Source organism: Hypanus sabinus, chromosome 14, assembly GCF_030144855.1.
Source record: "Hypanus sabinus isolate sHypSab1 chromosome 14, sHypSab1.hap1, whole genome shotgun sequence".
Taxonomy (NCBI): Eukaryota; Metazoa; Chordata; class Chondrichthyes; order Myliobatiformes; family Dasyatidae; genus Hypanus; species Hypanus sabinus.
In genome coordinates this window covers 92238267-92262788 of record NC_082719.1, presented here as the reverse complement: position 1 = coordinate 92262788, position 24522 = coordinate 92238267, and the positions used below count along the sequence as shown (strand labels likewise).

General features: G+C 42.4%; 1 protein-coding gene across 2 annotated transcripts in view; it reads left to right on the top strand.

The window, feature by feature from the left end:
- Nucleotides 1–9448: 9448 nt before the first annotated feature.
- LOC132404987 (ankycorbin-like) overlaps nucleotides 9449–24522 on the top strand; it is a 207860-nt gene continuing 192786 nt past the window's right edge. For both annotated transcript variants that reach the window (XM_059989645.1, XM_059989644.1), the window contains exons 1-2: nucleotides 9449–9628; nucleotides 10414–10491. In XM_059989645.1, coding sequence (XP_059845628.1) covers nucleotides 9464–9628; nucleotides 10414–10491 — 243 coding nt within the window. In that variant the 5' untranslated portion in view covers nucleotides 9449–9463. The remainder of the gene's footprint in view (nucleotides 9629–10413; nucleotides 10492–24522) is intronic.

The following is a 24522-nucleotide window of genomic DNA, read 5'->3' as shown; positions in this document are numbered from 1 at the left end:
AGAGCAGGGAGTCTGTAGAAAGGCTTTGACAGATGAGGAGAATGGGGAAAAAAAACGTGCCAGATGGAATTTAGTGCAGGGAAGTGCATGGTTAAAAACGAACTAAAAAAGTCATTAGAGAAGTACAGATGTAATACGAAAGTAAGATGCCAATAATATTAAAGAGGGTACAAAAAGTTTCTTCAGATACATAATGTGTAAAAGAGAGGCGAGAGTGGTTTTTCTATTACTGTCTTGTTTTTATCTACCACTTTGTTTGATTGCCTGAGAGGAAGCCAAACAGAGTTTCATTGCAGCTGTGTATAATGACAATAAAGATCATTCATTCATTCATTCATTCATTCATTTTGGACTGCAGGAAAACAATGTTGGAGAGGTAGTAATGGGGGGCAAACTGATTAAATATTTTGCATAAGTTTTCACTGTGGAAGGCATTAACAGAATGTTGGAAATTCCAGGTGTCAAGGGTCATGAATTGTGTGAAGTTACCAAAACTAGAGAAAAGGTTCTTGGGAAACTGAAAGGTCTGAAGGTAGATAAGTCACCTGGACCAGATGGTGTACACCCCAGGATTCTGAAAGACATGGCTGAAGTGATTGTGGAGGCATTAGTAATGATCTTCCAAAAATCACTAGATCTGGGAATGGTTCCAGAATACTGGAAAATTGCAAATGTCAGTCCACTCTTCAAGAAGGGAGAGAGGCAGAAGAAAGGAAACTATAGACCAATTAGTCTGACCTCAGTGATTGGGAAGATGTTGGAGTCAATTATTAAGGATGAGGTTTCAGGGTACCCAGAGGTGCATGATAAAATAGACAGTAGTCAACATGGTTTCTCAATGGAAAATATTGCCTAACAAATTCTTTGAACTAATAACAAGCAGGATAGGCAAAAGAGAATCAGGTGATGTTGTGTATTTGCATTTTCGGATGGCTTTTGACAAGATGCCACACATGAGGCTGCTTAACAAGCTAGCATGGATAAAAAAGTAGCTGATTGGCTGGAGGCAAAGAGTGGGAATAAATGGAGACTTTTCTAGCTGTCTACTGGTGACTATTGATGTTCCACAGGGGTCTGTGTTGGGACCAATTCTTTTTATGTTATATGTCAATGAATTGATAGCTTGTTGCAAAGTCTGTTGTCAATATGAAGACAGGTGCTACAGAAGGACTTAGATTTGGACAATGGGCAAAATAATGGCAGATAGAACAGTGTCAGGAAGTGTATGGTCATGCACTTTGATAAAAGGAATTCTAAGTGGACAGAAAATACAAAAATCTGATGCACAAAGGGACATGGGAGTCTTTGTGCATCATTCTCTAAAGGTTAATTTGCAGATTGAGACTGTAGTGAGGAAGGCATATGCAATGTTAGCACTCATTTCAAGAAGACTAGAATGAAAAAAAAAGCAAGGAAGTAATGTTGAGACTTAATAATGCCCTGGTGAAGACTCTCTTGGAGTATTGTATGCAGTATTGGGCCCCTTATCTTGGAAAGGATGTGCTGAAACTACGGGGAGGTCAAAGGAGGTTCACAAAAATGATTCCAAGTTTGAATGGCTTGTCATATGAAGAGCATTTGATGGCTCCAAGCCTGTATTCACTGGAATTCAGAAGAATGAGAGGCGACCACATTAAAACATATTGAAAGATGAAAGGCCTTGACAGAGTGGGTGTAAATAGGATGTTTCCTATGATGAAAGAGTCTAAGACCAGAGGACACAGCCTCAGAATAGAGGGGTGTCTGTTTAGAACTGAGATGAGGAGGAATTTCTTTAGCTACAGAGTGGAATTCTTTGCCACAGGCAGCGATGGAGGCTAAGTCTTTAGTATATTTAAGGCAGAGGTTGATAGATTCTTGATTGGTCAGGGCATAAAGGGATACAGAGAGAAGGCAGGAGATTGGGGCTGAGGAAAAATGGATCAACCACCATCAAATGGTGGATCGGATCCAAAGGGCCCAAATGACCTACTTCTGCTCCTATATCTTATGGTCATGCACATTGGTAGAAGGAATAAAGATGTAGGCTATTTTCCAAACAGGGAGAACATTTGTGAGGTGCAAAAGGACCTGAGAGTCCTTGTGCAGGATTCCTTGAGGGTTAACTTGTAGGTTGAGTCAGGTTGTGCGGGAAGAGGGATTTGCGGGTGTCAACGTGCCTAATCCGTTTGGTTCATTTTCTGTGCAATAACAGAGATCTGAGGGGTCGACATGCCTGATCCATTTTGTTCATTTTCTGTGCAATAACAGAGATCTGAGGGGTCGACATGCCTGATCCATTTTGTTTGATTTTTTTTTACCCAGGAAGCAAATTTGGATGCTGATCTGCCTGAACAGTTCTGCGCATTTTTTGTATTGGAAGAGGGATCTGGAGAATCGATGTGCTGGATCAGTTTTGCTCAGTTTTTGTGAGGAAGGAAGGATTTGGGAGGGGTCGATATACCTGATCTGTTTTTTGTCCATTTTTTTGTGAAGGAGGAGGGATTTGGAGGTTGATATACCTGATCCGTTTTATTAGTTTTTTATGCAGGGAGGAGGGATTTGGAGGTTGATGATTGTGCTGCTTTTTTTTTCTTTCTTGGTTTCACGGTTACCCAAAATTTGAAGAGTTTCTGAGTTGTATACTTTGATAATAAATGAACCTTTGAACCTTCAAAGTCGTAAGGAAGGTAAATACAATGTTAGCATTAATTGCAAGAGGACTAGACTATAAGAGCAAGGATGTGATGCTGAGGCTTTATACGGCATTGGTCAAACCACACTTGGAGAATTGTGAGCAATTTTGGTTCCCTGATCTAAGAAAAAGAATGCTGTCAATGGAGAGGGTCCAGAAGAGGCTCACGAAAATGATTCAGGAATGAAAGAGTTAACATATGAGGAGCATTTGATGGCTCTGGGCTGTTGTCACTAGAGTTTAGAAGAATGAGCAGAGAATCTGAGTGAAACCTATCAAATGTTCAAAGGCCTAGACAGATTGGATGTGGAGAGGATGCTTTGTATAGTGGGGAGTCTAGCACCAGTGGGCAGAGCCTCAGAATAGAGGGATGTCCATTTAGAACAGGCACCAGAAGGGATTCCTTCAGCCAGAGGGTGATGAATCTGTGGAGTTCAAAGCCACAGCAATCAGATGAGTATATTTAAAGCAGAGGTTGATAAGTTCTTGGATAGTCAGGCCATCAATGACTTGGGGGAGAAGGCAGAAGAATGAGGTTGAAAGAGATAATAAATCAGCCATGGTGAAATGGCAGAGCACCTTTGATGGACTGAGTGGCCTAATTCTGCTTCTATGTTTTATGGTCTTATGATCATCAATGTGGACTGCATGTTACAGAAAAATATTAGTTTTGTTGTGTCATGTTTTCTATTTCATAATTAATGTTTATGATGTTAGTTAGACAAAGACCTTGACTCTGAAATGAATGAATAACTGAATATTGCCAATTCTGAAATATCAATGAACAAATAACAAGGCAGGTATTATGTATGGACTCCACTCTGGGTAGTACAGTATTGTATCATTTAGCGCAACATGACTACAACCTGAGCAACTGAAGATCAATTCCCACTGTCAGAATCAGTTTTAATATCACTGACATATATCGTGAAATGTGTTAACTTAGTGATAGTATTACCTGATAATATAGAAAAAAAATACTGTGAATTACAGTAAATCTATACATGTGTGTATCAAATAGTTAAATTAAATAAGTAGTGCAAAAATAGGAAATAAAAAAGTAGTGAAGTAGTGCTCATGGGTTCAGTGTCCATTCAGAAATTGGATGACAGAGGGGAAGAAGTCGTTCCTGAATCATTGAGTGTGTGCCTTCAGGCTTCTGTACCTCCTTCCCAATGGTAACAACGAGAAGAGGGCAAGTCCTGGGTGATGCAGTCCTTAATTATTGAAGACCCCTTTTTGAGGCACTGCTCCTTGAAGATGTCTTGGATTCTATGAAGACTAGTGCCCATGATGGAGCTGACTAATTTGACAACTCCCTACAGCTTACTTTAAAAATGTGCCATAGCCACCCCACCCCCACTGCATACTGGATGGTGAAGCAACCAGTCAGCCTGCTCTCCATGGCACATCCATAGAAATTTTAAAGTGTTTTAGGTGACATTAGACTCCTAATGAAATATAGCCACTGTCTTCGATATGTTGGGACCAGGTTAGGTCTTCAGAGATATTAACAGCCAGGAGCTTGAAATTGCTCAGTCTCTCCACTTCTGGTCCCTCTATGAGGTTTGGTGCGTGTTCCTTCGTCTTACCCTTCCTGAAGTCCACAATTAGCTCTTTGGTCTTACTGATGTTGAGTGCAAGCTTGTTGCTGCAACACCACTCAACAAGCTGGTATATCTTGCTCATGGACGCCTTAGTGTCTCCATCTGAGATTCTGCCTACAATGGTTGGAGCATCAGCACATTTATAGATGGCATTTGAGCTGTGCCTAGCCACACAGTCATGGGTGTAGAGAGCGTAGAGCAGTGGGATAAGCACACACCCCTGAGGTGCCCCAGTGTTGATTGTCAGCAAGGTGGAAATCTTACAAAACATTTCATCACCGTAGATGTGAGTGCTACTGGATGATAGTCATTAAGGCAGCTCACACTGCTCTTCTTGATGTGTAAGGAGTTTTTATGTTCTTCCCATCATCTCAGGAGTTTCCTTCATGTAAGAAGCTCAGTGATTTTAAGGGAACTAATCCATCTTCAAAATATTCAGTCCCTTACCACTATCATATTACGCTTCCTTCAATCTCTCTTTGGACAGGCTATCATTCTCAGATAAGCACCCTTACAAGCCTACCAGCAATTTTCACTATTATCCTTACATATTCAAAGCAAGTTGTTAAATAGCTCAAATTGTTCCTTATTCAAAGTTCAAAGAAGTAAATTTATTATCAAAGTGCATTTATTATCCAGTTCATTTTCTTGTGGGCATACTCAATATATCCAATAATCATAATAGAATCAACGAAATACCACACCAAACAATCAGTGCAAAAGACAACAAACTGTGTAAAAACACACTAAATAAATAAATAGACAGACAAAAGACAAACAAACAAATAAATAGATAGATAGTATCAAGATCATGAGATGAAGAGTCCTTAAAAATGAATCCATAGGTTGTGGGAACAGTTCAGTGATGGGGCAGGTAAAGTTCAGTGGAGTTATCCCCTCTGGTTCAAGAGCCTGATGGTTGAGGGATAATTCTTCCTGAACCTACTGGCATGGATCCTGAGGCTCCTGTGCCTTCTTCCTGATGGCAGCAGTGAGAAGAGAGCATGACCTGCCTCACTTGGTTCTCAACTTAAACAATTCCTCTCACCTTTTTCAGAAGTCTGAAGTACAAGCTCCTTCCAGACAGCGAAGGGAATCGAACCCTGATCAGTGACCACTTGCACTGTAAAGCAATAGTGCAAATCACTACTACAGCATGCTGCACCTTCATCATCAGAATTGTAAGATCCTTCAGCAGAACGGGAGTTTTGTTTATTTCAGTCGTGAATAAGGATTCTGGATTTTGATTTCTGATGTCCTGTTACTCTCTATAGCATATTTTTAACTACCATTGCACTCAATGGCTCTGAGCTAGGAGAAATTCAAAGCAGAGTCATCTATTGCAGAAGAGTCAGTAGTGCATTACTTCCCATATTATGTAATCTGTTTATTTATTTAGAGATACAGCACAATAACAGGCCCTTCCAGCCCAACAAGCCTACACCACCCAATAACAGTCATGTGACTAATTAACCTACCGCCCTATGCATCTCCGGAAATGTGGCAGGAAGCTGGAGCACCTAGAGGAAACCCACACGGTCACGGGAAGGATGTACAAACTCCTTACAGACAGTTGGAGAATTGAACCCAGGTTGCTGGCCCTGCAATAGTGTTATGCTAGCTGCTATGTTGCAGTAACTGCTACACTAAGCAAGTGGGCTGAGGGATGGCAAATGGAGTTTAATTTGGCTAAGTGCGAGATGTTGCATTTTTGGACAGCAAATTAGGGTAGAATCTTCACAGTGAACAGTGGGGTCTGAGGCATGTTGTAGAACAGAAGGACCTGTAGGACAAGAAGGACAAGTACATGTAAAGTACCAGTAAAAATGGTATTGCATTTAGATAGGGGCATGCTGGCCTTCATCAGTCAAGGCATTAAGTATAGAAATTGGGATGTTATGTTGCAGATGTACAAGACATTGATGAGGCCACAACTGGAATATTGTGTTTGGTTTTAGACACCTACTTTTATGAAAGATGCCATTAAGTTGGGAAGAGTGCAGAGGATGTGCAATGAGGGACACTGACGGATGTGTGGTGGGGTGGCAAGAACTGTGGACAAGGACAAGCGACGACAAGGGCTGGTGTCCGCTGGGCCAGCTAGAACACGGCATTCAAGGCCTTTAGCTCAGAGTCCTGTTATCAAAGAGTCCTGGGGTCAATACTGAAGATCAAAGCCCGAGACCTGGAAGTCCAAGCTCGATAGCTGAAGCCCTAGGCCTACGAGTCCAAAGTTGTAGACAGAGGAGTTTTGCTTTGTTGTATGCACTCTATATCTTGGGAAAGTCAGAAAACTGTTGCCCGTGAGACCGGTGCAGGCCTATCCTGAGGGTGGAGAACAGACTATATAGGTGTGTGGAGGAGGGGTGGAATGGAGGAAAGTGGCATGTTTTGCTGTTGTTGTTTTGTTGCTTGTGTTCTGTGTCGTTCTCCCAAGCATTGTGGGCACGCTGTGTCAGTGCTGGAATGTGTGGTGACCCTTGTGGGCTGCCCCAGCACGTCCTTAGGTTGTGTTGGTTGTTAATGCATACGACTTGCTTCACGAGATGTTTCAACGTACGTGTGATATAATAAAACATCTTTGTTTCTGTCAGAAGGGTTGCAGGTTTCTTGAATATGTCTTGGATAATCTGCTGCAACAATATCAGGAGCACGGGTTAAATGTTTATTTATTTATTTTTATTTAGCGGAGTAGGACCTTACAGCTGTGCTGCCCCAGCAGCCCCCAGAAAACCTGATTAATCCTCACCAAATCATCGGACAATTTACCCTACCCACTATGTCTTTGGGTGGTGAAACCGGAGGAAACGGAGAAAACCCACGGGGAGGACGCACAGAGACTCCGAACAGAACAGTGCCGGAATTGAAATCCGATCTCTGGAACATCCCGAGCAGTCACAGTGTCACACCAACCACCATGTTACCGTGGTGGCTGGAGTCACCAAGTCACCATGGCTTCGAGCAGAGGACATCTTATCTCAGAAACTCAGTTGAGAATTTTGAAGAAGTAACCAAGAAGATCAGTGAGTGCCGGGCAGTAGACTTGATCTATAGGGAATTCAATCATCAGATTCTGACTCAGATTTATTAGGCACATGTACATCGAAACATTCAGTGAAATGCATTGCTTGTGTTAACTTCCTCAAAAAGTTCTGTAAAATTGGTTAGATACAACCTTCATAGTTATGCTGACAATCCATAATCAGTCCCTGTCTATCCAAATACTTATGTATCTGGTCCCTTAGCATACCTTCTGATAATTTCCCCACTACTGATGTCAGGGTCACTGGCCTCCAATTCCCTGGCTTATTTTAGAGCATTTTTTTAAACAGCGGAGTAGTAGGCAGCCGTCGATCCTAGGGGAACATGGGTTTGCACCTCTAGTGGTCTGTGCCCTCTCCAGGGCACAAGCCTGGGCGGGAAGGTTTGAAGAACCAGCTGTTGCCCATGCAGTGGGTTTCCCTCTCCATATCACTGATGTGGTCCGAGGGAAGGGCAAGCACCGATACAGCTTGGTGCCAGTGTTATTGCAGAGGTTGCCAGAGTGAAGTTGTAAACAACCTCAAACTTCCTTAGAGACCCCAGCTCCGGATTTCTTCCTTGGGGTTTACTCCCGAAACCTTTCGGGAGTTGCTTAGATGGGAATCTTGGCCAGCAAGGACTCATTGGCCAGAAGGGCTTATTTCTCAGAATCAGAATGAGGTGTATTATCACCAGCATATGATGTGAAATTTGTTAACTTTGCAGCAGCAGTTCAATGCAATGCATAATCTAGCAGAGAGAGAGAAAATAATACCAATAACAAATAAAATAAAACATAATAATAAACAAGTAAATCAATTACATATATTAAATAGATTTTTTTTGATGTGCAAAAACTGAAATACTGTATATTAAAAAAAATTAGGTAGTGTCCAAAGCTTCAATGTCCATTTAGGAATCTGATGATAGAGGGGAAGAAGCTGTTGCTGAATCGCTGAGTGTGTGCCTTCAGGCTTCTGTACCTCCTACCTGATGGTAACAGTGAGAAAAATGCATGCCCTGGGTACTGGAGGTCATTAATAATGGACAGTGGCTTTCTGAGACACTGCTCCCTGAAGGTGTCCTGGGTACTTTGTAGGCCAGTGCCCAAGATGGAGCTGACTAGATTTACAATCCTCTGCAGCTTCTTGCGGTCCTGTGCAGTAGCCCCTCCATACCAGACTGTGATGCAGCCTGTCAGAATGCTCTCCACGGTACAACTATAGGAGTTTTTGAGTGTATTTGTTGACATGCCAAGTCTCTTCAAACTCCTAATGAAGAATAGCCGCTGTCTTGCCTTCCTTATGACTACATCAATGTGTTGGGACCAGGTTACATCCTCAGAGATCTTGACACCCAGAAACTTGAAGCTGCTCACTCTCTGTTCTATGACTCCAGGATGTTGTAGAAATATACAATATCTCTGCATACTAGGTTTAATATTAAGTAACATAACAGATTTCTTTAGCAGTCTAAGAATATGTGAATATTTATGTTACAGTGACCATAATGTTGTGTTTGTGCTAATACATTGAATTCCAGAGGATATAGCAGGCAGCATTCATCCAATGTCGAAATTAGTGGTGGGTAGAGACACGTCATTGTCTAACTCTAAAATCTCATTAATCATTCCAATTAAATCAAATGATTGCTTGCTCACAACTGCTGGACACAAACCTAGAAGCAGTGTGTATGCATGACAGAATCCCAAACACTGGTAAACCTGACAGCAGTATTTCACATTGAGCGCTAGCTGGTGTCAATCAAGTGAACATGCAGACGAAGCAGATGTGCCCTTTATTTTGTGAATACTTTTTGTACTAAAATCCGTGTAAGAGCGCTACATAGTACGCAATTTTGCTGAGTTATGAACTAGCAGCGACAAGCAATTAATTACATTGCTCTTTGCAAAGAGTTTACATTCCATTTCTGGCTTTCCTCCTGCATTGTTGTAGAATTCCATGTGGCCATATAGCCCATAAGGCAGCAATAGTGCGTGGGGTGGGAGCTTTTGACGAATGGATCCGCCACTCATTGCTTTGCGGGCGACTGACCCAGGCGCGGGCGATCCCCAAGAGACCGGCGCTCACTGCCGCTCTCGGGAGGGCAACAAAGGGGACGGAACGCGGCGCGTGTCCGCGCGGCGGCGCGCTCCCTGCGGATGACGCGAACACGCGCGGGGGGTGGGGGCAATGGCACGCGCCGCCGTTGCCTTTCCCACCGCGAGGCACTCAGGGCAGTGTTAGGGAGGGAGGGAAAGTACGCGCATGTAACTCGGTTCCTTGCAACTTTACACGGACGCCTTCGGCTCCCGCACTGGGATGGGGTGAGTTCCGCTTCAAACTGCGATAAGCCAGAATTCCTTTTTATAAAGACTTTCAATTTTAGGGGGGTGGGGGGGGGGGAAAGGGCACGTTTTGCTTGCATCTCTGTCGTCGTTTCTCTCTCTCCCCTCCTCGAATCGTAAATAGAGCAGATGAGCGAATGAATGGGGTTATTGTTTGGAGCGGTGGAAGTTTTTATCGAGCGCACCGCGTTTCTGAGAACTGTCACCCTCGAGCGGAGGGACATTGAGCGAGGGCTGGGAACAGATGGAGGGAGTTTTAAGAGAATGAATGGGAGAGCCGCACACAGACACAAGAAAGAAACACGGCGCTGCCGCGGAGGAGCGAGGCGGTGATTTATTTAAAACCGGGGACGACTTTCTAGAAAGCGCCTTAGGGGGTAATCAAGCCGCAAAAGTTTCCCGGTGAAGTTTTGAGTTCAGAAGCTGAAAGTTGTGTCAAACAAGGACTGTCAAACGGGCTCTTGTTCCTGTGGATGCATGTTCCAACATCTCCGTTTCGTTTGTTCCCTTTCTCCTCGAACATCTTTGCTAGATCTAATTCACGCTCAGGCAATGAACACAATAGTAGTTTTGGCAGCTTTAAACGTAAATACTACTGAGTCGCACGAAAAGAAGCACGGTTTAGTTAGTGTGTAGTTCAGGAGTATTGTCTAGCAGCCGTGCAGAAAATATTCACTGTAAGCAAACGCTGAAAGTACCGTCATAAATTTCTCGAGTTAGGAAACGCACTTCCCGATTTATGGTGTTTTGTGTTTTTTGTCTAGACTTATTTGAGATCTGGTACTCTGCCGTGTCATTGGACGAAAATGAAAAGCTTAAAAGCCAAGTTCAGAAAAACTGATGTGAGTACGATAGAACGCCTACATTACTGTAACTTCTTGACCTCTCGCAAAGAACAATAGCTTTCATTTTGACACTCCTAAGTTGATCAGAAATCTGTGGGAGTTTGACTCAGTCACTTGAGTTTGTCGCCTGAATCAGCAGGAAATATGTAGCGTGCAGATATCTGTATGGGCTTAAATTACTTTTATTTATTAAACGAGTCCGTACAAATCAGCAAAAACAGAAAATATTGCAAGCGCTCAACAAGTCGGACTGTATCAGGGGAGAGTGTAGCCTTTATCAGAACCTTTACATGGAGAAAAAAGAACTTCTCTAGTTTTAAGGGTCCTCTGCAGTAACCGCTGTTGCTACTGTTGTCTGATGCTGTGCACTTCCAGCAATTTCTTTAAAGTTCTAGCAATTTATGTGGTTTCTTTTTTTCTTTTTTTTTTCTTTTTTTTCCGGTGTTGGATAGACTGTTGAGTCTGAAGGCTGATAAGTCCCCGGGACCTGATGGTCTGCATCCCAGGGTACTTAAAGAGGTGGCTCTAGAAATCGTGGACGTATTGGTAATCATTTTCCAATGTTCTATAGATTCAGGAACAGTTCCTGCTGATTGGAGGGTGGCCAATGTTGTCCCACTTTTCAAGAAAGGAGGGAGAGAGAAAACAGGGAATTATAGACTGGTTAGCTTGACGTCAGTGGTAGGAAAGATGCTGGAGTCAATTATAAAAGAGGAAATTACGACACATTTGGATAGCAGTAGAAGGATCAGTCCGAGTCAGCATGGATTTATGAAGGGAAAATCATGCTTGACTAATCTTCTGGAGTTTTTTAAGGATGTAACTATGAAAATGGACAAGGGAGAGCCAGTGGATGTAGAGTACCTGGACTTCCAGAAAGCTTTTGATAAAGTCCCACATAGGAGATTAGTGGGCAAAATTAGGGCAGAGTACTGACATGGATTGAGAATTGGCTGGCTGACAGGAAACAAAGAGTAGCGATTAACGGGTCCCTTTTGGAATGGCAGGCTGCGACCAATGGGTGCTGGGGCCACAAGGTTTGGTGCTGGGGCCGCAGCTGTTTACAATATACATTAATGATTTAGATGAAGGGATTAAAAGTAGCATTAGCAAATTTGCAGATGACACAAAGCTGGGTGGCAGTGTGAAATGTCAGGAGGATGTTATGAGAATGCAGGGTGACTTGGACAGATTGGGTGAGAGGGCAAATGTATGGCAGATGCAGTTTAATGTGGATAAATGTGAGGTTATCCACTTTGGTGGCAAGAACAGGAAGGCAGATTACTTTCTAAATGGAGTCAAGTTAGGAAAAGGGGAAGTACAACGAGATCTAGGTGTTCTTGTACTTCAGTCAATGAAAGCAAGCATGCAGATACAACAGGCAGTGAAGAAAGCTAATGGCATGCTGGCTTTTATAACAAGAGGAATTGAGTATAGGAGTAAAGAGGTCCTTCTGCAGCTGTACAGGGCCCTGGTGAGACCCCACCTGGAGTATTGTGTGCAGTTTTGGTCTCCAAATTTGAGGAAGGATATTCTTGCTATTGAGGGAGTGCAGCGTAGGTTCACAAGGTTAATTCCCGGAATGGCGGGACTGTCATATGTTGAAAGATTGGAGCGACTGGGCTTGTATACACTGGAATTTAGAAGGATGAGAGGGGATCTGATTGAAACATATAAGATTATTAAGGGATTGGACACACTGGAGGCAGGAAGCATGTTCCCGCTGATGGGTGAGTCCAGAACTAGAGGCCACAGTTTAAGAATAAGGGGTAGGCCATTTAGAACAGAGATGCGGAAACACTTTTTCACCCAGAGAGTGGTGGATATGTGGAATGCTCTGCCCCAGAAGTCAGTGGAGGCCAAGTCTCTGGATGCATTCAAGAGAGAGTTAGATAGAGCTCTTATAGATAGTGGGTCAAGGGATATGGGGAGAGGGCAGGAACGGGGTACTGATTGTGTATGATCAGCCATGATCACAGTGAATGGCAGTGCTGGCTAGAAGGGCCGAATGGCCTACTCCCGCACCTACTGTCTATTGTCTATATTCTCTCCATATTAAAATATAAAAGTTACAAATGAAAATAGTTACTGTATTTTTTTTAAATATTACCAGAACAAGGACCACTATCCTGATTCCATTACATTAGAGGCTGTGGAGGTGGGGTTAATGTCCAAACTATCCTTCAGATGAAATTGCAAAGGTGATTTGGTGCACTTGGACTAGCTAAGACCCACTATAACATCCATGTATTTGGTGACAGATTGTACATTATTGTTGCTAGCCCATTCTAAATCCTTGATGTTTTTCATAGTTTTATATTTCCTTGTCAAGCGTTCTTGGGGATAGTTACTGAGATTGTCCTTTTTTTCCAAGACAGCCAAATAATGTTAATTGTACTTTTCTTGGAAGTAATAGTTCCTGCATAAAGTACTTACCAATAGGATGAAGCGTATTTGTAGGGCAGATGCTGGGAATGTTTTTCTGTGTTTTCAAAATAGTCTTAACTTGGTGAGTATCTAATGGAAAAGTAAATTTTTTATGATAAAGAATTCTGAGGAAAAAATCCTAAGTTCAAAGTAAATTTATTATCAAAGATCATATATGTTGCCATATACAATACAACCCTGATTCAGTTCCTTTTGGGCATTCACAGTAAATACAAGAAACACAATAGAATCAGTGCCAGACCACGCCCAATTGGACGGACAAACAAACAATGTGCAAAAGACAACAAACTACAAATACAGAAAGAATAACCAGTAAGCAGGCAATAAACATTGAGAACATGAGATGAAGAGGCCTTGAAATTGTGTCTCTAGGTTCTAAAAACAGTTCAGTGATGGGATGAGTGAAGTTATCCCCTCTGGTTCAAGAGCCTGATGGTTGAGTGATAATAACTGTTGCTGAATCTGGTGATGTGGGTCCTGAACCTCCTATACCACCTTCTTGATGGCAGCAGTGAAATGAGAGCATAGTCTGGATGGTGGGGGTCCTTGATGATGGATACTGTGTTCCCGCAACAGTGCTCCATGTAGATGTGGGTCAGTGGTGGGGGCAGTTTTACCCATGATGGACTGGGTAAAACATCCAGTTCTTTTTCTAGGGTTTTCTGTTCAAGGGCATTGGTGTTTCAATACCACGCCGTGATGCCGTCCGTCAGTATATTATCCACAGCACATAGAAATTTGTCAGTTTTAGATGACATGCAAACTTCTAAGAAAGAAGGGGCATTGCCTTGCTTTCTTCGTAATGGCACTTGCATGCTAGTCCCAGTACAGTAAGCGATAACACTGAGGAATTTAATGTTGCTGACCCTCTTCACCTCTGATCCCTGGATGAGAACTTCCAGTTTCCCTCTCCTGAAGTCAATAATCAACTCCTTGGTCTTGCTGACATTGAGTGAGAGGTGATTGTTGTGGCACCACTCAGCCAAATTTTCAATCTCCCTCCTATATGCTGATTCATCACCACTTTTGATTCAGCCAATGACAGTGGTATTGTCGGTTAAGTATGGAATTGGAGCTGTGCTTCGTTAGCCTCAGTCATGAGCATAAAGTGAGTAGAGCAGGACGTAAAGCACACAGCCTTGTGGTGCACCTGTGTTGATTGTGGACGAGATGTTGTTGCCAATCTGAACTGGTTGGGGTCTGCAAGTGAGGAAATCGAGGACCCCATTGCACAAAGAAGTATTGAGGTGTAGGGTCTAGAGCTAATTTATTAGTTTTGAGGGATGATAGTATGGAATGTTGAGCTGTAATCAAACAAGAGTGTCCTGATCTGTTCACTTTGGCTTGCATAATCCTGCAACTTTTCAGTTTTTGTGCAAACTTAATTACCAAGTTTTGATTACAATATCAGATTGTGTGTTTGATTGATTTCACTGAAATGTTGTCTTCATTGGTACAGTTTTACTTTTCCCTTTTGGAATTGGTTTCATGGATGTTTTCTTAACAATCCAATTGAATTTGCTCAGGACTTATGGTTTAAAAAGTATGCTGTCATGAAGAGAAATTCTAAAGTTGAGATGATTGAAAGATGGGTGTGTAAATTTTAAATGCAAAAAAAAAGGGCCAAGTCATATTTCAAAATCAAATTGCTGACTTTCATGCATTTGGCTTTTCAGTCCATCAAAGAAAAGTAAATTGGTTATCAAAGTATGTCTGTGTAACCGAAAACTGCATTGGGATTCATTTTGTCATATAAGACAGCAATAATAAACCTTGGATTAATCCAAAGTTTTTCTAGGGTTAAACTTGCACATCTTTATTCTGATAGACACTTTCCATTAATATTATTTTCCAGTTACTTAACATCTATTATAGAAACACAACCAATTTTGGTATCAGTCTTTATGTTCTTGTATTGAATATACTCTCATTTGTTCTGTTTAAAGTGTGAGCAAGAAATTTTGTTGGGGAAGAGGCTTATTTCACTCAGCCAAAAGGAAGCTTACTCTCTGTTCAGCAACAGACACAGAGTGCTGGAGGAACTCAGCAGGTCAGGCAGTATCTATAGAAATGAATGAACAATCGACATTTTGGGTCAAGACCCTTCATCAGGAATCTTCTGTATGCTCTCCAGCTGGCTACTGTATGAATAGCTTTAGTCTTCTACGAGAATAATCTCTGACTGATTTCAAAGCACTTTGATGTCACTGTGGCCAACCAATTCCTTCAACATTGCCTAGGATGATGAAAGCAGTATTGGTGGTTGAAATTTGGGTTAACCCAGACGGGAGTAGTAGATGCACAATTATTATCTCATAGGAAGTGTGATTCTTGACTTTTTGGCAAGATTTTCATTCACAATAGCCTTTCTCTTAAGTATAAAACTTATGCAAAGAACTTTGTCAGTAGAGCAGAATCAGCTTTATTATCACTTTTTATATAATGTAAAACCTGTTTTTTGTGGCAGCATTACAGTACAAAGACATCAATTATTGTAAATTCCAAAATAAGTAGTGCAAGAAAACAAGTAACAGGGTAGTGTTCATGCTGTATTGAGAAATATGATGATGGAGGGGAAGAAGATGATCTTGAATCATTTTGTGGATCTTCAAATTCTTGTACCTCCTTACTGATGGTAGAAATCAAGAGGGCATGTCCCAAATGATGAGGGTCCTTAATGATGGATCTTGCCTCCTTGAGGGCTCTGTCCCTTGAATACGCCCTCGATGGTGGGAAGGGTTATACCCACAATGGAGCTGGCTGGATCTACAGCCTCACTGTCACTGTTTACTGATACTTCTCACTGTTTGCTGCTCACTGCTCCACTGAGTGCATACTCAGGAGCAGAAGACTTCACTGACATTTCCTGCAGCTTCGAGCAGAGTTGTCTGAATCATAAGCATCTCCAAAATGTAACCACATACTGGCAGCACTATGCTGTAATACCTCCTACATGCTTGGAAACCTGTTGCCAGGAGGCACCTGGCTGTAATTCAAGAGGATGCCTGCAGTCTCCAGCCCTAAATGTGCATCCCTTGTTCTCCAGATAAACCAGGAGATCAGGATACACCATCATTGCAGCATGCATTAAGCAGAAATAACATTTCTTGTAGGTAGAAGACTATGATGTGCATATGGAATGATTGTGAGCAAGTAGCTGCAAGAATTTGCAATAGAGTAAATAAGGAGTTCCCAACACTTTTTTATGCCATGAACTAATACCATTAAGCAAGAGGTCCACGGACCCCAGGATGAAACCCCTGGCGTAAAGTGATACAGTGGTGTTACACAGAAAGACCCAACAAGGTTAAGAGCAGCAAATCTTAAACACAAGAGATTCTGTCGGTGCTAGAGATCTTGGGCAACAGATACACAATACTGGAGGAACACAGCAAGTCAGGTAGCATCTACAGAAGGGAATAAACAGCCAACGGTTCGGGACGAGACACTAGAGTTGCAATTGGGACACTTGCATTTGGGATTAGTGGTAGTAAAGAGACTTTTACAAGTGTTGTAAAGTAATTTATGAGCTTGAATGTTTTACTGAGTATTAGCATGGGGAGTTTTGTCACTAGAGTCTATTCATTTTTTTGTTTTAGAAAATCTTTAACTTTAGATGAGTTGTTAAAGCAAAATATATCTCCACTTATTTTAAAATTAGAAATCGTTAAGTTTGAAATTGAAGTTAGGCTGGGGAATGCAGTAGAACAGACAGGTCTGTGAATACAGATACATAATTCCTTGAAAGTGGCATGATAGGTAGATAAAGTGGTAAAGTAGCTTTTTGCCATCATAAATCAGTATTAAGTACGGATGTTATGTAGAAGTATAAGATATTGGTGAGGCCAAATACAGAGCGTTGTGTGCACTTTTGGTCATCTTACCTACAAGAAGCTATCAATGAGATTGAAAAAAGTGCAGAAAAATATTTACAAAAGTGTTGCCAGGACTTGAGGACCTGAGTTATTGGGAAAGGTTGAATAGGTTAGGACTTTTTAATCCCTGGAGAATAAGAGGAGATCTGATAGAGGTATACGAAGTTATGAGAGGAATAGTCAGGGCAAATGCTGCAGGGTTTTTCCGCTGAGGTTTGAGACAAGATCTAGAAGTTAAAGGCTAGCTAATTTTACAACCTATGCTGGTGATGTTAAACCGGATGCTGATTCTGATTAAGGGTGAAGTGTTGAAGGGGAGCTTACGGGGGCTCCTCTTTGAGCAGAGGGTGACGTGAATGTGGAATGAGCTTCCACAGGATATGGTAGATGCAGGTTCAGTTTTAACATTTAAGAGTATTTTAGTAGCGTGGTGGAGAGAGGGGCATGGAAGGCGAGGGTAGATCAAATTAGTCAGAAGACGAGGCTGGAACAGACTAGATAGAAGCATAGAAAATAGGTGCAGGAGTAGGCCATTCGGCCCTTCGAGCCTGCACCGCCATTCAGTATGATCATGGCTGAACATCCAACTCAGAACCCTGCACCTGCTTTCTCTCCATACCCCCTGATCCCTTTAGCCACAAGGGCCATATCTAACTTCCTCTTAAATATAGCCAGTGAAATGGCCTCAACAGTTTCCTGTGGCAGAGAATTCCACAGATTCACCACTCTCTGTGTGAAGAAGTTTTTCCTCTTCTCAGTCCTAAAAGGCTTCCCCTTTATCCTTAAACTGTGACCCCTCATTCTGGACTTCCCCAACATCGGAAACAATCTTCCTGCATCTAGCCTGTCCAATCCCTTTAGAATTTTATACGTTTCAATAAATCCCCCCTCAATCTTCTAAATTCCAGCGAGTATAAGCATAGTCGATCCAGTCTTTCTTCATATGAAAGTCCTGCCATCCCAGGAATCAATCTGGTGTACCTTCTCTGTACTCCCTCTATGGCAAGAATGTCTTTCCTCAGATTAGGGGACCAAAACTGCACACAATATTCTAGGTGCGGTCTCACCAAGGCCTTGTACAACTGCAGTAGAACCTCCCTGCTCCTGTACTCAAATCCTTTTGCTATGAATGTCAACATACCATTTGCCTTTTTCACCGCCTGCTGTACCTGCATGCCCACCTTTAATGACTGGTGTACAATGACACTCAGGTCTTGTTGCATCTCCCCTTTTCCTAATCGGCCACCGTTCAGATAATAATCTATTTTCCTGTTCTTGCAACCAAAGTGGATAACCTCACATTTATCCACATTAAATTGCATCTGCCATGAATTTGCCCACTCACCTAACCTATCCAAGTCACCCTGCATCCTCTTAGCATCCTCCTCACAGCTAACACCGCCGCCCAGCTTCGTATCATCCACAAACTTGGAGATGCTGCATTTAATTCCCTCGTCTAAATCATTAATATCTATTGTAAACAACTGGGGTACCAGCACTGAGCCTTGCAGTACCCCACTAGTCACTGCCTGCCATTCTGAAAAGGTCCCATTTACTCCCACTCTTTGCTTCCTGTCTGCCAACCAATTCTCTATCCACATCAATACCATACTCCCAATACCGTGTGCTTTAAGTTTGCACACTAATCTCCTGTGTGGGACCTTGTCGAAAGCCTTTTGAAAATCTAAATATACCACATCCACTGTGGATCCACTTCAGATGGGCTGAAGGGTCTGTTCCTGTGCTTTAGTGCTCTGACTCTCACCTATCATCCAGTTCATGACTGAGCCAGGGAAGTATTCCCACTGTGTGCAAGGTTAAGTATGAGGATAGAGAGTGGGAGTAGTTCTGAGAAGTACAGCGTTTGGAGTGCTCAATTGCGGATTCCTGAATATAACAAGATGGGTAGATAAAATAATTGTGGATCCTTTATAATGAAAACTGGAATATTGGAATTGAGTGGCTATTCTAGAATGATACAAAGCACTTGTTACTTCATAGTTATGTACAGAATTGTACTTGCTGTGATAGACGAAGATGGTGATAGTATTTAGAGAGAGGGCACTGGAGAAATTTAGCCCCGTGGAAAGATTTGAATAGGCTGAGGCAGCTAAGTGAAAATTTAATTAAAGTATTTAAAATATAATACATGCATAGAAGAGAGTAGGAGAAACCTAGTTCTTTTTTTTAAATGAGAGCAATAGGCAAATACTATAAGCTTAGAGTAATTGACAGAATAATTAGAAAGGTAATGGGTATGCTTTTCATGTAAATGCGGAGTGAGATCTGCAAGCTACTGCTTGAACAGTTGGTAGAAGTGGAAGCTTTCATTGATTTTTAGGGAGTATCTGATCAACAGGGCTGCAGGCAGAGAGCTGGAGACTGAGAAAGAAGCCAAAGAACACTACAGTCTACATGCCTATATGGGGCTTTTATGCTGTCAATTGGTATAGTTTTGTGAACATTTGTTTATAAAGATATGTTCGTGTGGCCATAGCTGGAGCACTATATGTAGTTCCAATCACCACACTTAGAGAACGATGTGATTATATAATATAGAATGTGGAGAGGAGATTTGTTGAGATATTGCCTGGAATGGTGATCCAGGCCACTTTAGTACAGGAGTTTGCAGCCTGAGGCATACGGACCCCCTGGTTAAAGGTAAGGGTCCATGGTATTTAAAAAAAGGGTTGGAACCCCTGCTATAGAAAGACTGAGTTTGTTTTCTTTGAAGTGGAGTAGGCTGAGAAGGCAAACTAGTTGAGACATGGTTTCCTTTCAGTATACTAATCACTTGTTAAAAATATGGGCCTTGGATAGGATAGCAAGACATTCTTTCTCCCCCATGTGTTTTGAACTTGGCGGTATAGGTTTAGGTTGAGCAGTAGGAGATTTAGAATGTATCAGAGGAACTTTTTTTTTCTCCTGCCTGGGGGAGAGGGGGAGACTGGCACATTTGAAAGGGGTATCAAAATGAGCACTTGGGTCATCAGTGTATTGAAGGCTGTTGTCCAAGTGCAAGTGGGTGCTAGATGGTTTGCATAGTGGGTTAAGGGTCCTTTCCTCATCCCTCTGCCTGTATTCATCCAAAGGTGAATGCCGCTCAGAAAACAAAACGTTTGAATTAGCTAACTTGCTTTAAGTCAAAACCTCCTCAATTTGACATCCTGGCTTGGGTTTTATAATGTTGAATTTCTGATTATTTAATTGGACACAATCTCATAAACAAAAACTATTTTGAAGTCCCCTACTAGTTGGCGATTAGAACCTCTTACTGGTAATCATTGTACAAACACAAGCCTCCAGAGAATGGCTGGCATTCAGTTCTGTGTTATGATAGCTAAGTAAAACGCTTGGGAAAGTACTTCTTGCACAGCAACATGAAATAGTTCCTTCATACATTCAGCTACCTCTAGCCATCTGATAACTATTTGGTCATTATTTTCTGTAATATCTAATACTATATATTTAATATACTGCAGTATCTCTCGAGTCATGACTGCTGCAGTGAACTAATCACTTGTTTAAAATTCATCGACCAAGTAATCTCAGAATTAGAATCAGGTTTATTATCACTGGCATGTGACGTGAAATTTGTTAACTTAGCAGTAGCAGTTCAATGTAAATCATAATATAGAAGAAAAAAATTATAATAATGAGTAAATTAATTACAGTATATGTATATTGAATAGATTAACAATCATGTAAAAATAGTGTATATTTTTCAGAAAAGTGAGGTGTCCAAGGGTTCAATGTCCATTTAGGAATCGAATGGCAGAGGGGAAGAAGCTGTTGCTGAATCGCTGAGTGTGTGCCTTCAAGCTTCTGTACCTCCTACCTGATGGTAACAGTGAGAAAAGGGCATCCCCTGGGTGCTGGAGGTCCTTAATAATGGACACTGCCTTTCTGAGACACCACCCCCTGAAGATGTCCTGGGTACTTTGTAGCCTAGTGCTCAAGTGGTAGCCCGGCCCCCCCATACCAGACAGTGATGCAGCCTGTCAGAATGCTCTTCATGGTACATCTATAGAAGTGTTTGACTGTATTTATTGACATGCCAAATCTCTTCAAACTCCTAATGAAGTATAGCTGCTGTCTTGCCACCTTTATGACTGCATCGATATGTAATTTATAAGAAGCAAATAATATGTTAAGGTCTTGGTTAGATAGCTCCACACCTTTTATGATATAATGTGGAAATGTTTCCCTTGAGGGGTTCCCTTGGGACTTCGGGCCCAATGGCTGAGGCACCAAATCTGTGAGTCTGCTGGGGAAGTTGGAGGCCCAGTTTCTGAGTCCCAGATGTCTAGAGGTGAAAGACAGCCAGTCCTGAGTTTGGAGAACTGCGTATGTGAGTGGGTGGGGGTGAGGAATGGGGCTTCTCCTGCTGAGCATTGTGAGAATGCTGCGTTGGCACTGGAATGCGTGGCAACACGTGCAGGCTGTCTCCAGTACGTTGTTGGGTGTGCTGGTTGCAATTCAAATGGTGCATTTCGCTGTATGCTTCGATGTGCATGTGGTAAATCTGAATCTAGAATCTGGGGTGGGATGTCTGGAAATACAATTGGTAGCTTCAAGATCAGGCATTCATGACGGAGGACATGGCAAAAAAAAACTTCACCCAGAGTCTGTGTCTCTGTGGAGTTTTCTACTATGGAAAGCTGTGGAAATTCATTTTCGGAATCCAGTTTAATATCACTGGCATATGTTGTGAAATTATCGAGCATATTCAGAGTCTGACGACTCTAGGTATTTGGGAAATGGAGAGTAATGCACAAGGTTGCTTTTGGGTAGAAGATTAGCCACAGTCCTATCAAATGATGCTGCAGGTGCCGCGGGGGTGATAGAGTGGCTTTCTGTCATTTCTACATGAAACATGCAGTACAAAGGGACAAAGTCTGATTTGCTGATTGGTAATTGCGCTGTTGCTTCCCTCCATGCATTGTTGCACGTGGTGTCAAAAAAGTGAATATAAGATTGACATGAACTTATTACTAGCATTGGTGACATTGTCTAATGACTTGCTACTTTCTCACTGATTTAGCAGTGATGAGGTTATACACTTTGGCCAATTTATTAACTACCTCCTGTGGCTAAAATATGTTCTACCGCTGTAGCCCATTCACTTCAGGTTTCGATGTGTTGTGCATTCACAGTTGCTCTTCTACACAACACTGTTGTAACGTGTGGTTAGTTGAGTTACTGTCACCTTCCTGTCAGCTTGAACCACTCTGGCCATTCCCCTCTGACTGCTGTTGTTAACGACACACACAAAATGCTGGAGAAACTCAGCAGGCCAGGCAGCATCTATAGAAATGAGTATAGTTAACGTTTTGGGCTGAGACCCCTCATCAGGACTGAAGAAAAAAAAGATGAGGGGGTAGAAGGTGGGAGGAAGGAAGGAAGAAACACAAGGTGATAGATTAATGGGGGGCGGGGAAAGGGTGAACTAAAGAGCTGGGAAGCTGATTGGTGAAAGAGATAACAGGGCTGGAGAAGGGGGAAATCTAAAAGAAGACAGAAGGCCATGGAAGAAAGAAAAGAGGAGGGAGCAACTAGGGGAGGTGATGGGCAGGTAAGGAGATGAGCTGCGAGGGAAAAGGGAATGGGGAATGGTGAAGGGGGCGAGGCATTAGTAGATGTTGGAGAAATCGATATTCATGCTAACAGGTTGGAGACTACTCCGTAGAACCATAGAACACTATGGCACAGTACAGGCCCTTCAGCCCTCCATGTTGTGCTGACCCATATAATCCTTAAAAAAAGTACTAAACCCACACTACCCCATAACCCTCCATTTTTCTTTCATCCATGTGCCTGTCCAAGAGGCTCTTAAATACCCCTAATGTTTTAGCCTCCACCACCATCCCTGGCAAGTCATTCTAGGCACTCACAACCCCCTGTGTAAAAAAAACTTACCCCTGATGTCTCCCCTAAACTTCCCTCCCTTAATTTTGTACATATGCCCTCTGGTGTTTGCTATTGGTGCCCTGGGAAACTGGTACTGACTATCCACCCTATCTATGCCTCTCATAATCATGTAGATCTCTATCAAGTCCCCTCTCATCCTTCTATGCTCCAAAGAGAAAAGTCCCAGCTCTGCTAACCTTGCTTCATATGACATGTTCTCCAAACCAGGCAACATCCTGGTAAATCTCTGCACCCTCTCCATCGCTTCCACATCCTTCCTATAATGAGGTGACCAGAATTGAACACAATACTCTAAGTGCGGTCTCACCAGAGATTTGTCGAGTGTGCAACATGACCTCTCTACTTTTGAACAATCCCCCTGTTAATGAAGCCTAACAACCCATAGGCCTTCTTAACTACCCTATCAACCTGTGCAGTGACCTTGAGGGATGTATGGATTTGAATCCCAAGGTCCCTTTGTTCATCCACACTCTTAGGTAACTGACCATTAATCCTGTACTCAGTCTTCTGGTTTGTCCTTCTAAAATGCATCACCTCACACTTTTCTGGATTGAACTCCATCTGCCATTTTTCTGCCCAACTCTGCAGCCTGTCTATATCCTCTTGTAACCTTCGGCCACCTACAGCTCCATCCACAACTCCTCCAATCTTCGTGTCATCCGCAAACTTACTCACCCATCCTTCCGCCTCTACATCCAAGTCATTTATAAAAATCACAGGGTCCCAGGACAGATCCTTGCAGCACTCCACTAGTCACCGACCTCCAGGCAGAATACTTTCCTTCCACAACTACCTTCTGCTTTCTTCCTTTAAGCCAATTTTTTTATCCAAACAGCCAAGGTTCCACTTATCCCATGCCTCATGACTTTCTGGATGAGTCTCTCATGAGGGACCTTGTCAGATGTTTTGCTAAAGTCCATGTAGACCACATCCACTGCCCTACCTTCATCAATTTAGGGTCAACTAAGTCGGAACAACTTGAGTGTGTCATCATCACGGCAGTGGAGGAGGCCACGGATATAAGAATGGGAAGTGGAATTGAAAGTGTGTGGCCACTGGGAGATCCCACTTCTTCTGGCAGACAGAGCATAGGTGCTCTGCAAAACAGTCTCCAAATTTACATTGGGAGACTTTCCACCCTGGGAAAAAGTTTGGCTATCCACTCTTCTGAAATCCTGTTGTTTATGTTGATTCTCTTAAGAGCCATTCTGAGTTCCACTTCCTTTCTGTACTTTGTCTCCTAACCCGCTGTGATTACAGCCTCCATCTCCATTAGGTAGACTACTAATAAGAGCCTGTGCAGACTAATTGGGCGAGTCCCATGAAGTGTTGCCGTTCCTTCGGATTCATCGGCTGCATGTAGAGTGGGAGCCTGCCACATGGGTAACAGCTTGCTCTCCATATTCTACTGCCCTAGCTTGCGTACTGGCTTGTTTATCACGTAGAAAGCTGGGACGTAACATCTATGGTTGACCCTGGTCAGCATGGGAGGTCTCAAAAATGTGCTGCTCCTTGATTGTCGAGGAATATTACTGAGGGTTCGCATTAACTTGTTGATATTGTAAAATTATCTTTGGTTAATGAGTAATATAGTACACTGAAAAGTTCTGCAGTATATGGTATGAATAAAAGTTAAGTACATTTGGGTAAATTCTTACCATTATGACTTGGATGATGAACCCATGATATAGCAGCTGAGATTTTTGACTCATTCTCCAAGTATATGTTCTCATTATTCTGTGAAGTTTGAGGAATTTACTTCAGAGGTTACAGT